Genomic DNA, 13,792 nt, shown 5'->3' with positions numbered 1-13,792 from the left:
CATAAACCAAAAAGGAACTGCTTCTAATATAACGTCTGTTAAGTACGGCGAAATCGCCAGTTACAACAAGAGAAACTTGGCAAAGAACAGTTGGGAGCTTGTGCAGGAGCAAATACAATCCTGCCATAATTTTTCATTCCTTAATCCAAAATGACTAGTACCCAAGGAAAGAGTTCATCGAACAAATTGTGCCAATTTACATGTGTGATTTGATGACAATGCCGATGCAAAAAGAACGGGCTGATTGATTTAATGGAGCCAAATCATATCCGCTTATGCAGTTGTTGAACGTAATTCTGGTCAACTTGTACTTTGCTTCGATGGATGCCAAAACCACTGGAACCAAAAACTGGAAAGAGAGTGCCTGATTGACTTCCTGTAGCATAAGGAGATTCTCTTGAAGTAAAATCAAGATATCGTTGACATTGAACGCTGCAAAGCTAATAGAAGAAGCTATGACACTCACCCTGGTCAGCAAGGTTTTCTTTTGTCAACCTTTAAGCGAAGGTTGAACCATTTTTTCTTCTTAGATCTATCTCTAAACGAAGGTTTCTTATCTCTCACTTGACCATCTTCTTTGACCTCCTTAGGCTGACCCTTATTTCTACTCCTACTTGAACTACGCTTCATTGGAGGAGCAATAGTATACGAGGCATGAATTTTATTCCTCTGCTTGAGAAGCTCGTCAATCTGAGGAGAAACCCAACATAGTGGGGAAAAAGAAAAGGAAATGAAAACAGCAGAAACTGAGTGTAGTTCAAAATTATCAATATGCTTAAGCATTCAAATGAAGTTTGTTTAAAAAGGTACAAAGAGCGTTACCTCTTGCATTTCTTGTGTGTATCTGGAGGTCATCTCCGTGAATTGTGCCAGAACCTGTAAACAAGCCAAGTGAAAAGTAAGGTAAAGGTATTTACAATTACAAGGGTTATATGCAGTGCTTATGTCATGTACAGACCTCTTTGTACTCGGTTTCAAATTTTGATAACTCCACTCTTTTTGATAGTATTTGAGCTTCCACCGCCCTTAAACTTTCCTTTTCTTCTGCAAAAGGTCCACAAGAAAGAACTTCTATCGTGTAGCTTGCACTTTTGAAAAAATTGTCACCTAGAATCGAATTTGCCACGAAACCGAGGTGGTAGTGAGGTTTAGTAGAGTACAGTACAACTAATAAACACAGTAAACTCGACATAGACAAAAGTTACAAACCATAAACAGAAAACACATGGGTGCCTGCTTTCAGTTCGGTTAATTCACATGGCTGAAACCCATCCAGCTTTTTAAAGAATGCAGCATCAGGATCCTTTGCACTAGCCATCTAGAGCCAAAAGATTTATAGAAACCATAATAAGAACAATTAGGATAAAAAACCTGAAACAAAAACTAGAAACATGGAATTCAAAGGTAGAATTAATTATTACGATTTCCAACAGCTCACCGAGTTCGATGTTGGGTCCAAACGATATACAGGGAAACCAAGAAAATACATCCCAGCAGACGTAACCTTTCCAGTTTTTGCACTGTCCTCCTGCACCAGAAGTAAAATACAAATGAGCAACTAAGACAAACATGGTAAAACAAGCATATGCCCCCGCCAACATTACAGACATGAAAGGTAGGTAGTTAGGACAGTTTTGTCTAGAATGAAAATAACAGTGGCCAGAACAATTTATTTATAAGAAGCATCGCCAAAAGATCCCAATCATTATATTGCAGCTGATATGAAACCGTAATTCTTACGCATATATCAGTTAGTAATTGAAAATACTAGCACTGTAGCCCCATTTTCATTCTTCCTTCCATGCCTCCATCCCCAAAGAAAGATCAATTCGGAAAGAAGATGATATTAACATGTGACCCTTGATTTTACATGACTTTGACTGAAAGCAAGACCATGTTCTTATAAGATAAAAATCGTCCCACTCTTCAATTTATCCTATAAGCCACCCAGCTCTATATTTATAGTTCACGGTCATATGAAGGAGCTTATTGTGGTGCTGGGCTACATTAATGATCCATAACCCAACAAAATTAAAGATGAAAAATCTTGGCACCTGTAGGCAAAGGCTCAATCCACCAGTCTCCTCCTGATCAAAATACAATAGCTGCAAAAAGAAAATTTCGTCCACAAAACTTGACAAGTTAAAAAAGCAGAAGATAATCGAATAGTTACTTTCCAGGTGACACGTGTACGAAGAGATCTAAGACTTAACCTTGAACTTGCTTTTGTCAGAAGATTGCACTTGGCACACAAATCCAGCTTTTGCTTCCGCTTCCGTTATTGTAACAGAATAGAAGTGAGCACATTGCTTTTCAACCTGTTAAAAGACAGGAAAATGAGTGAATAAATAGAACACTATAATTAAAATAATAAACCAGGCCAAAAAAGGATAACTTACCTTTTTCGTTATAGACTGCCCCAATGGAAGTGGAAGGATAGTGACCATCCCATTTAGTGCCTCCTCCAAGACAGTAGCTGATACGGTGGTCTTTATCGGCACTCCAAGTTTACTGATGTGTAAAATAGTGTTACATCATCAGGAATTCTTTCATAAGTTCAGAGAAGGGAAGAAAATTCTGAAGAACAAAAAGAGCAAAATAAACCAACCAAACCTGAAAAGGGCAGCAAACATGGTATTTACAGCACCCAAACTTGAAAGATCTAGCTCCAAGTCGTGGCTTTCTGTTTCAACAGCCTAGACAACCAACAAAGGAATCATGTTCAGCAAAAAATATTCATGTTAACCAAAAGGATAAAATGCATCGACATAATCCAAGTTAAACGCATGCATCAACAGAGGGAGCGACTGCAGTCTTGACAGCCCTAAAGTGTGGGACAAATAATTTGCCTCTGATTAAAAAAAAGGTGACTGAATCTTCAATAGTTCACGATAATAAGCACCCAAAAAATATCTCACCTGAAAGCCGGCTGTGTCATACTGACGTCGTTTGTCTGGATCAGACAATATATTATAAGAAAACGTAACCTCCTTGAACATATCAGCTGCTTTAGGGTCATTAGCATTTTTGTCAGGATGGTACCTGAATGATACATTGTAGCATTATCAATAAATTTTTCTCTCTTTTACTCTGTAAGATTTGAACCCATTCAAGCAACCAAACGACCACATGGAGTCATGGACCAAGGCGCAGCACATTTTCAAAATCCTTTATATTATACAAGATTATCAAGGAAAAACATATAAGGAAGTGCAATCTGATGCCTTAAACTAACCCATTAGATCAAACTGAACATTCAATTTAAAACCTAGGAAACTTCAATCTTTCTACTGTAAATCCAACACCTAAACATCTGGAATTCCATAGTCAGAACCATCTAATATAGAGTTAATAATATGTTAGCACGAATCTGTCCAAAAAGCCTACAAGAAGATTTCACCACAGAAATCCGAGACTCACATGACTACGCAAAAGAAGTGTTGCAACGCAGCTGCCCACGATGCGGAATAGCATAGCTTATAAGATAGTGATTAGCAAATCTATGCAACTATCAGGAAACCTTTAATTTCGACCTAATCCTTCACCCAATCTACTCTCTCTCTCTCTCTCTCTCTCTCTCTCTCTCTCTCTCTCTCTCTCTCTTCTGCAGATGCTCCACACAAGCGATGGTCAACAAACCGGGAACCACTACTTCCAGCGAATACTAATTCTACAAAATTCTTAACCCTTATTCCTAAATTTCATGCCTTCGTCTTTGTTTGCATCTAAGTTGCGTTTGACTTTGGATTATGCAAATTACCAGCATTTATTACAATCTCATTAGAAACAAGAATCCGTGCACCCAATTTCACAACTGATATTCTCAATTACATCAGCTACAAATTAAATACAAATTAACTTCAAAAATTACAGAAGGCATACGCTCGAACTCATCGAAGAAGAAATAAACAAAGTCCAACAGTGCCTCGGAACTCAAAAGCTGATAAAAAAAAAAAAAAGGGATAAAATGGAAGATGAGCGTACTTGAGAGCCAGTTTCCGGTAAGCACTTTTGATTTCCTGGTCGGTGGAGTTCCTACTGACGCCGAGGACCTCATAAGCGTCTCGCCGGAGCTGCTTCTCAGCTTCCTGCTTCTCCGATTTCGATCGGCTGCCCGGCATTTTCAAATTGAGGGCCGATTTCTTCACAAAACCCTAGAAATTGCCTCTCGATTACCTCCGAAACGCCGATTTCACGATTCCGGAGTGAAAATTTCCCTCATTTCAAAGAAGTGGAGGAGCCGAATCAGCTGTCGCACAGCACTGGAGCATCAGAAAACCAGGAGGCAGAGAGACTCCATGCACATCCAAGCTGGAGCCTTGGAGGAGAGAGAGGGGGTGGAGAGAGAGAGACAAGAGAGATGGAGGGGGAAATTAGGTGTCATATAGTTATTATTGTTATAAAATATGTCAACTCCGGAGAAAATTTGAAAAGGAGAGGATTCCTGATAATGTACGCCGGGGTGCGTAATACGCATGGTTTGCACGCGATCGGCGCGTGTGGTGTTATACCAAAGCCGCAAGAATTTGTATCCTTCCTTTCTAACGTAAACTACTAAATAAATCACAATTATGTTCTAATCTACGTTAATTAAATTTGAGATTTACTCCAATTAAGTGGGAAAAGGAGTTTCATGCAACAAAATTTCATTTTGGTGATGTTTTAAGTAAATAATACATTTTCGTATAAAAAAGTTAAAACGCGTATTAATATTTGATTGACTTGAACATCGCAATAATAAAATCCATTTTGTAGACAAATTTGTCTCATTAAAGGAAGACAATCATCTGTAAACAAAAGGCTAATCAGTATTCATATAAATCATTAATATACAATCTCATCATTTATTCGTGTAATAGTAACTTTTTATTTAAATACAAACGATCATAGAGGACGAAGATTTGAGCTTAAGGTCATCTTCAACCGAGGGTTGGCTAGATGACTCGTTTTAGCCCTCTGGTCCTTCAAGATATTAATATTTTAATGAACAGTACATGGCCATATTTGCCTCCGTCTCCAACCGAGGGTCAAAGGGTCAGAGTGCTCGTTTTAGCCCTGTCACAAAAAACCGTCTCCAACCGAAGGCCATATGGCCAAACATAATTTATTATTTAAATTTAAAAACAACAACAACTTAAATTTAAAAACTACAACTTGTATTTAAAAACTACAACTAAAATTTAAAAACTACAAATTAAATTCGAAAACAACATTAAATTAAATTTAAAAACTACAATAACTTAAATTTAATATTTATAATCAACATCATCTTCATCATCCGCCATCGTAGGAGTATAGTCAGAGGTAAACAACTACCGTCGGCTCATAATTTTTTTTTTTCTATCAAAATAGGCCTTACTCATTAGAATGTAATTCGAAGTGTTCTTTTCCATATTCTTATTATCCATCTCTTTTTGTATTTGTTTGGCCCATTCTTCATGCCTACATTTCCTTTCTTCCACCTCAAGGGCATTTTGGTTCGCCAATAATTGTAATGAGGCTGCCACTTCATGTTGAGCGGCGTAATCATCATTTGCCTTACCCTTTTCCTTCAACCTTCGCGCCTTGTTTTGTCCCATAGCCCTAAGTATGGAACTTTCACCCGAAGACGAATTTTCTACCCTTATTTGTTGAATGGTTAGAGATCCATCTTCATCCATATCTGCAGCTGAGGATGCAATTCTGAACACCGGCGTAGAAGCTATTTGTGGTGGATCTTCAAATAACACTCACCCTTTACAAATTTCCCAACAACTGTGAAACTGAAAGGGTTTCGAGCTGCTGTCCATATACAACACCTCCACTTTGCATACCTAAAAAAAAATTAAAGGAAATTAATTTATGAAATTAAATGTAATATAATTAAATATTTAAAATAAATTGTGAAAATACTTACTTCCTCGTAGTAATTAGTGCCGCTTTCATGTCTACTTGCGGCTGCTAACAATGCTTGATGCCATTTGTTCAAACTTGGCTGAAGATGTTTCTTCCATTTTGAAGAACAACTCTCGTGGTTTCGAATATTCACTGGAGTGGTGCCTTCATAGAACTCTAAGTATTTTTTGGATACACGAGTTCAAACACCGTCATTTGTTTGACAATTCCCCCTCACACTATCTTCTGACACCCATCTATAAGCCTTGCAAAAAGCTTCATCTTCTTTTCGGGTCCAAGCCCTACCTTTCATTGCAGACGAGGCCATTTCAAAATTATTAAAAAAATTGAAGGATAGATTTTTGAAAGAGGAAGGAAAATATGAGAATTGAAATGGTGTAGGAATGGTGAAAATTTTGTGAGGAATGATTTAGGTATTTATAGGGAAAAAAATAGAATGTGATATCCACACACCCCATTTAACTTCTCACACACCTTTAAAAAGAAAAAAAATATTGAATCCAACGATAACTGGCGCTAGCTAGCCGTTGGATTCAAAATTCTTTTTAAGAAACCAACAGGATTAATCAGTTTTCTAGCTAGCCCTCTAGCCCTTTCAGATTCCGTGGGGTCCTCTCAGATTCCAAGAGCCCTCTGGCCTAGCCCTCGGTTGGAGACGATTTTTGGACTATTTTGGGCCCTCTGGATCCTTTAGTTGGAGATGGCCTAAAACCTCACGTACAAGCGTGAAAATTCTTGACCAACTAAACTACAAACTCTTTGAAACTCAAATTTATTATGCTTTGATAGTGTGTTCTGATGCAAGTGATGAGAGAATGTTGACCAGATTCGATGACGAACGTTTCAATAAACAAAATGACGAGTACACTATTCAGAAGTGCATACTTTACATAGTAAACTCACACTAACAAAAATGGAGGCAGATTGTATGCCCTTCCCATCCCATTCTATTTTGTGCTGTCACGGTTAAGCCACGTTAACATTTTATATTGATTTTTTATAGAGATAATAAGATAAAAAGCAATAAAAATATAAAATATTGACGTGACTTAATCGTGACTGCACAAATAAAAAAAGATAAAAAGAGCACCCAAACAAAAGGTCAGACAATATGCCTCGCACAAAAATTTACGCCATTTTAAGAGTGAGAAAGAGAAACTGCGCACTGGGAGACACACCTCCTATTTGTTTGAAAAAATGGCTCAAAGGGAGGTGGGTTGGAGCATTGCCTCATTGATCATAATCAAAGCTAAAAAGGCTAATGAGGTTATTCAAATCGCTATCAGTGCGGTGGGATTGAATTAGAACCTTGACCTCAAACTTTTACAGATTATTAATTATTAAAAATAAAAACTTATCGTTTACAGTTAATAAAATATTTATTTATTTATTCTTCTTCTTTCTTGGGAAATTATCATTACCATGATTTATGAACCCTTCATATAAAAGCATATGAAATAATGGGTCTGACATATCATCATATGGTCCACATGCGTCATACATGGAAAATAATAATATATAAATTTATCATCACCCTTTTTGTCGAATAAAATGTTTCATTTATTTATTTTTGGAATTATAAATGCCGATATGATTGAAAACATAAATATGACAGGCTATATACATAGACATTCTAGGATTGTTGAAACTTAATTTTGTTGTTTAGGGCAAAGTATGGGGGTGGGGGCAACAATAAAAGGTGTTTGGGTGCCAAGAAAAGGTTTGATGAAGGTGATTCCAGGCAAGAGTGGATGTACATTGAGACCAAAGTAGTTCCAGGACTATCAAGTGTTTGAATAAATATCTTCGTAAGTAAATTGAAATTCGTTTGCCCGTTTTCCACTTCAAATCATAAATCCACCACTTACTGCAGACTTGTGTTATATATGGCTCATGCAATGCATGGTCAGAAAATCATTCATTTCTATTACACCTCAATTCCATATAGGAACAACGTTAAGTTTTATTATGGAAGTTTGCTGTCATGACAGAGAGTAAAAGGTGAAGTAATAAGAACCAACATCAGCCAGCTTCATGATGGATGTGTATATCTAACAATACATACAGTTCGTTGGACTTCGTATATAAAGATAAATATCCTTAATTATTTAAGCTACAAATTGCAGCATTTCTTATTTTATATGCACGATAACCTTTTTTTTATTATTTATTTGCTTGGGTGATTTAGTTACAATTATGTATTAGGTTTGCTTTGTCGAGGTTGGTGAATCACCAAGCGTAACTTATTGTGCAACAAATAAAAAGACAAGCAGAAGAATATGAGTTGAAGGAAACATACATAGTGTTCTCAAATTTGATTTGGTTTTGTTTAATATTCCTTTTTTCATTTTTTTAATGAGATTTGGCAATTTGGCATGAAGGTGTCTTTCTTGTAAGAAATCAGACTGTCAAGAGGGCGACCCTTTGCCTATTCGTGCGAGACGGGGCAAATGAGAGATGTAATGTAACACCTTCTCATCCTTAGCTACATCACATCCATCCTTTCGACGGCTCGGAAAAATATATCCTATGAAACAGAGTGTTTATCCATACATTTTAGGTCATTTTTCGATTCTTTGTTTCTTTATTCAGAAAATCAAAAAATAAAATAAATTGATAAGTACACACTTTCTAAGTTTCTCATACATGTTTGATACTAACCTTTATGTCCGCTTGATTTATTCAATTTCATGACAAAAAAAATCAAAAGATGTGTGTGAGCCTAAAAATAATGTGAAAATTATATTTCTAAAATAAAAACTCGCGAGACTGCTCAGAGTTTGACATAATTGTAGTTAGTTTAAGTTGTCCAGGCCCATAGTGTAAAAAAAAAGTTGTCCGGCCCAAATCAATTATAATGCCAATTTATAGATTTGAGGCCCATTGGGATTTCATTCCAAGTTGAGTCTTGACTTTTCATCCTTCAAGTAATTTTCAACTTGGTTTAAGTAATTAGGCTGTTTGCTATAAATGTCACATATAGTACTATAGTAGTAAGGGTTTTTGTGGCAAATGGTTATTGAAATTGATCTGTTTCATTATTTTGGTCTCTTAATTTGAAAATCAGTTAATGTTGTCTATGAAAGTGACTATCATAGATCAATTTAGTCATAACGGTTTAATTTCGTTAAACTTTCTGTTAGTTTGCTATCATGCAACACATGGAGCCTACAAAACCAACAATTTAGGTCCACGTGGACAATGCCCCAGGAAAAATCAATTACTTGGAATTTAAATAACAGTTCGAAACCAAAGAAAATAATTTAAAAAGTAAATAAAAGTAAATCAAGAACTCAATCGATGTACAATCGTTCAATCGTACGTGCTTAAAATATAAAATTGCATTTCATAATATATATAGTAGAAGAAAAGTAAAAGGAAAAGGATTCACACCTCGCGTGGATGTTTTTATATGCAATGTGCATGGACGTGTACTAACCGTAGTTTCTAATTGTACGTAACTGAAAATTATATACGCAATTGCAATACTTAAGATTAATAAGGTAAATAAGTCAATTTATAGATAATTAATTTGTTGCTTTAAATAATAATGTAAGCATATCTGCAATTAAAAATCAATTAGGTGAGGAGGCTTATTAGACCGATCGACTACCACTACTAGTTTTAAATTTTATTAATTAATAGAATAAGAAATTAAGAATGCATGATTTTGGGATTTGGTTTTTATTAGTTTACGACTTATAAGATATGATGAGATGGACAGCTTCATCGTAATCTTGAATCCAACTCCATCTATATATATGAGAACTTTTTTATGTCCCAGAAACATGACTTGCTACATCAGTACATCAACTGTCATGATATAATTGGTTAAAAATTTATTTTTCAAAATTTCAACTAATTAATTATAACACTTAGTATGTCGAACATTGTGTTTGGCACATCATAAAATCTCTTATATGTATATATATTAACAATGACAAAATGCGATAGCCAGTCTGATAGAAAATCCATCGAATAAAAGCCTTTTATTTGCCACTAGAAAAGACCTCAACATTGTTGGAGTGAGAAGAATAATTCAAACAAGTTGTTTATATTAATAAAAAGATTATTCAAACAAACACTTATGTTAAGAAATAGTTAATACACAAGTGCCTTTAATTACTTGGACGACTGACAAGTGTTCTTTGTTATTTTAACATCCCATGATATGATACTCTTCTAGAGTATTGATGCTTTTACTGGAATGGGTCAAAACAAATGAATTTGGGAAGAAAAATACAATTGTCATACGTTGGCCTAGCTCTTCTAGAAATTTTTGGGTGCACGTAAGAACATGTCTAATCATAAAAGCAAGGATCATGGGCTAAAGATAAAATCTCTAGTCTTCTAAACTGACATCATTCATGAAATTTTATCTTTTTAAAATTTTATTGTTCTAACGGTGAAAGAGGTTAAAGGTTAAAAAGTGTTAAGTGCTCATTTTTATTGGCTACTGATATATATTGTTCTAAGCTACCATCTTAAGAATTCATGAACAAGATCTAGAGCTAATATGGCCTCACAAGGAGTCTTGGGTCTCAACTAGCCTAGGTTGATTGGGTGCGTCAGAAAGGATTTTTTTTTTTTTTTTTTTTTTTTTGGCAACTTGGGGCTAAATCTTCTCCTGGCCTGGGGTAAAGGTCATGCGTTAGATATGCTATAACAGAAAAATTGACCACCGTACGGTGTTATTAATTCACACGTTATAATATCACTAGTAATACTAGAGAGATCATATTTTTTAAACCAAATGATGTGTTTGTAGATGATTGGATTGTTAACTAAGTGTTGATTAACGTATTTATTTATTATTGATGACACATTATTTGATTTACAAATTTGATTTAAAATTTTAATCTTTCTACCATTACCCTAATATCGCGGACAACAAAATTAATATTTTGCGAATCATTTGTCAAATACACGGTTTGTAACATGATCGAATTGCAAAACACCAGTCACACCGAAAATTTTGTTGTTATGCTATTATGTAATTTTCACTTCGAGATTTTCTTTCATTTTTTTTTCAAAAGAAATGATGTCATGATTGTTTGTTTGTTTTGCGGTTATTATTATTAATGGAGAGGGTAACTTCTAACATTGAAAAAGAAAATCACTAAATTAATAATTTCTTTTAAAGAACCAAGAGCTAGTTCATCGCCCTTCTTTTAATTTTTTTAACAAAGTTCATCGCACTTGAAATGAAAGAAAAAGAATTCTTGTAATTATAGTTGACTCCTCAAGTCGTATACCTATAATATTGCTGAGTTTTCTCAACAAAAAATAATAATAATAATATTGCTGAGTTGGAAACCAAGTCATGAATCGTCGATGTTGCACTTGATTTTAACGAAAATTAGATCTGTTTTAAGGATGCTAATCTACAAAAAGTAAATTCAAAAAAAAAAAAAAAAAAAAAAAAAAAGATAAATCAACACACACAACGAGTAGACTATGGAATTTTCTCCATACCGACATGTCAAACTTATAAAGTTAAAGGTAAGAAAATTCCCTTAACATTAGAACTTTAGAACAGAAAGTTTAATATCCAGTTGTCCACACAAAAAATGCTAATACAATACAAACAATTGTCAGCAAATTAAGGACCTGAAAATCCTGCATGGCTTCATTTGCAGCTACTAAATATATGTACATTTGAACGTATAAAAAACTATATATATATATATATATATATAATGCAGTTCATATATTTTTGTTTCACTTTGGAAGATGAAAAATAAAAAATCTCAAACTACTGGAGAACAAATGGCAGCTTTTGTACTGAAGAAGAAGAGCCATGCATGCTAAGCCTCACTCCTAGAAGATCTCCGAATTTTCGACGGCACACCGAGCTCTAACTGAAGATCCAACGGTTTACAGCTCTGATGAGTTGAAGCAGATAAAGGAGAAGGCTTGAAGACGATAGGCCTGCTTTCTCCCGACCTGTCTGTTTGCGTTAACGTAAACTTATTAAGGTTTATAACATGATCTTGTTCTCCCGTTTGGGAAGAAGGAAACTGCTGCTGAGGTGGCACTGAATACCAATTGGAAACCTGAGAGTGGGACCCGCTCGAGGACCCATAACTTTGATCGAACGAGTTGAAGCTGATCTGGGATTCTTCGTGGAGGGTGAATGGATGGTCAGGATTGAGATACGATGAGGGGTCGTAGAACCACGATGGAGCCACCGTAGAGCCATGGTGGTGGAAAGTTTGGAAAGGCTGGAGGTAATAGTTGATTCTGGCTTTTCTGGCTTGAAGCTGGAGCCTTTTTTTCTTCATTCTCTCCTTTTTGTGTGCATTTTGATGCCCACCCAGTGCTTGCGAATTTGCAAACTCCTTGAAGCAATATTGGCACTCGAATTTCTTGTCATCTGGATCACTAGTCGAGCTTTTCTCATTCTCTCTGTATCGTTCCAATTTTATCGGATGTGAGACAGAGTTTGATGAATTTACACTTTCATCCCCACCACCTTCTGCTGCTGACCGTCCTCCTTTCATGGAGGTTTCTTCATTCCTACGTGGATTCAGCTCAAATCCGAAAAGCCTGAGCTTCTTCTCGGCACAAGCTCCTACGGTATTGGTTTCCGATTGCATTTCTAATTTTGTAATGTGGGGGAGGAAAAACTATAGGAAGATATTTCGAGTGGTTGATTTGTAGGGAGTAGTTGTCTGGCTTGTGCTTCTTTTATAGTAAACTCTATGGGTTTCCAACGATTTATTGCATCTCAATTTATATTGGTTTTTTCTAATGTTCATGATGGGATTAAGAAATGTACACCAATTAAGTGCCAATAAAAACAAACGGAGAAAAGGAAAAGTCAGATCGGAGAAGCTGTCTCATGCATATATCAGTTTTTTAAACCCTTTCATATTAAGTTAGATGTAGAACAGTAGAGGTAGATACACACTTGGAAAAGTTCCAGACAGTACGTTTTCATTGTTAAGCAAGAAAGAAGTCTATTTATTTACTTATTTGAGCGATATTTTAATTAATTTATGGACGTTTTCATTGTTAATTATGAATAATTATTTTATGTATCTATTTATACGAGCGTTATTTTAATTTAATTATTATATTATGAGGAGAGCGATTCAAGAATTTGGATGCATAAGAAGGATAAACTGTGTTAACGAAATTAATTAGGTCTAGATTTTCATTCGTCAAACTAGGAAATGTGATATAATTACACACTTTAGAATATATAAAAATACCATTATATACCACCACTTGAGGCATTTTAAAAACATTTATTCCATGATTAAAGTTACTATGAACATAATTAACTGCATCCAATTAACAAAAGTCAAAGAAAGACGGGAATTTTCAAAAGAAACAAGGGATTAACTTTGCAAAAACCAACAAAATCTTTTTCACTGTACTTAAATGAATATCTTAGATTATGTTACAACGACTCAATGAGTCATGAGTGGATTCGTGTATTGTCATCCCAAGAACCTAATCATAATTTTTTTTTTTTTTTTTTAAAGCGCATTAGAATATATAGTTTATTTTACAGGTGTTGGTGCTCAGTCCCATCCACTCCAGGACACCAATTATGTAATTAGAATTTTTTTAACGAAACTCTCAAAGTGGGATGCTTTATGCTGTTATGGATTTTCTGACATCTTACAATTTAAAGTTAATTTCTGTGCTAATACTCTAAAATATTGTGCTAAAAATATGAGGTGACAGAAAATCATAGAGAGTCATATTTTTTAGATAATCTCCTTAGCATTTTTCATGTAATTAATATACAATTATGAGATTTGTAGCTTTGTGATTGATCAGCACTAAAATGAAACTTCTTGGTAATTAGAATGATTAATTATCCTAAACCAACGAAACACAATTAAAATATGTGTATTAATTTTGACCATGTTTCTAAAAAATA

The 13,792-nt window shown here is 35.0% G+C and overlaps 2 protein-coding genes across 2 annotated transcripts; both read right to left on the bottom strand.

Annotated features, from left to right (window-relative positions):
• Positions 1-2: 2 nt before the first annotated feature.
• On the bottom strand, positions 3-4,346 carry LOC137731089 (chaperone protein dnaJ 16-like). Its single transcript, XM_068470165.1, has 12 exons — positions 3,985-4,346; positions 2,919-3,042; positions 2,614-2,696; positions 2,400-2,511; positions 2,214-2,318; positions 2,055-2,105; positions 1,439-1,528; positions 1,210-1,318; positions 959-1,107; positions 823-876; positions 467-690; positions 3-376 (listed from the first exon to the last, which is right to left on the bottom strand). The coding sequence occupies exons 1-11, from the start codon at positions 4,119-4,121 to the stop codon at positions 472-474; spliced, it is 1,233 nt and encodes a 410-aa protein (XP_068326266.1). The 5' UTR covers positions 4,122-4,346; the 3' UTR covers positions 3-376; positions 467-471.
• Positions 4,347-11,497: 7,151 nt separating this feature from the next.
• Positions 11,498-12,494, bottom strand: LOC137730739 (zinc finger protein 5-like). The gene has a single exon (XM_068469697.1). It carries the CDS (start codon positions 12,492-12,494, stop codon positions 11,703-11,705), a length of 792 nt encoding a protein of 263 aa, XP_068325798.1. The 3' UTR covers positions 11,498-11,702.
• Between the last annotated feature and the right edge of the window lie 1,298 nt (positions 12,495-13,792).

This window comes from Pyrus communis, chromosome 4, assembly GCF_963583255.1.
Source record: "Pyrus communis chromosome 4, drPyrComm1.1, whole genome shotgun sequence".
NCBI classification, from domain to species: Eukaryota; Viridiplantae; Streptophyta; class Magnoliopsida; order Rosales; family Rosaceae; genus Pyrus; species Pyrus communis.
The sequence above is the reverse complement of the archived record's forward strand: the minus strand, read 5'-3'. Positions and strand labels throughout refer to the sequence as shown.

Coding starts and splice junctions, on each gene's coding strand:
- LOC137731089 (XM_068470165.1), bottom strand. CDS start 4,121: ATGCCGGGCAGCCGATCGAAATCGGAGAAGCAGGAAGCTGAGAAGCAG. Junction 2,319..2,399: donor GGCAGTCTATAACGAAAAAG/GTAAGTTATCCT, acceptor GTCTTTTAACAG/GTTGAAAAGCAATGTGCTCA. Junction 877..958: donor TTGAAACCGAGTACAAAGAG/GTCTGTACATGA, acceptor GCTTGTTTACAG/GTTCTGGCACAATTCACGGA.
- LOC137730739 (XM_068469697.1), bottom strand. CDS start 12,494: ATGCAATCGGAAACCAATACCGTAGGAGCTTGTGCCGAGAAGAAGCTC.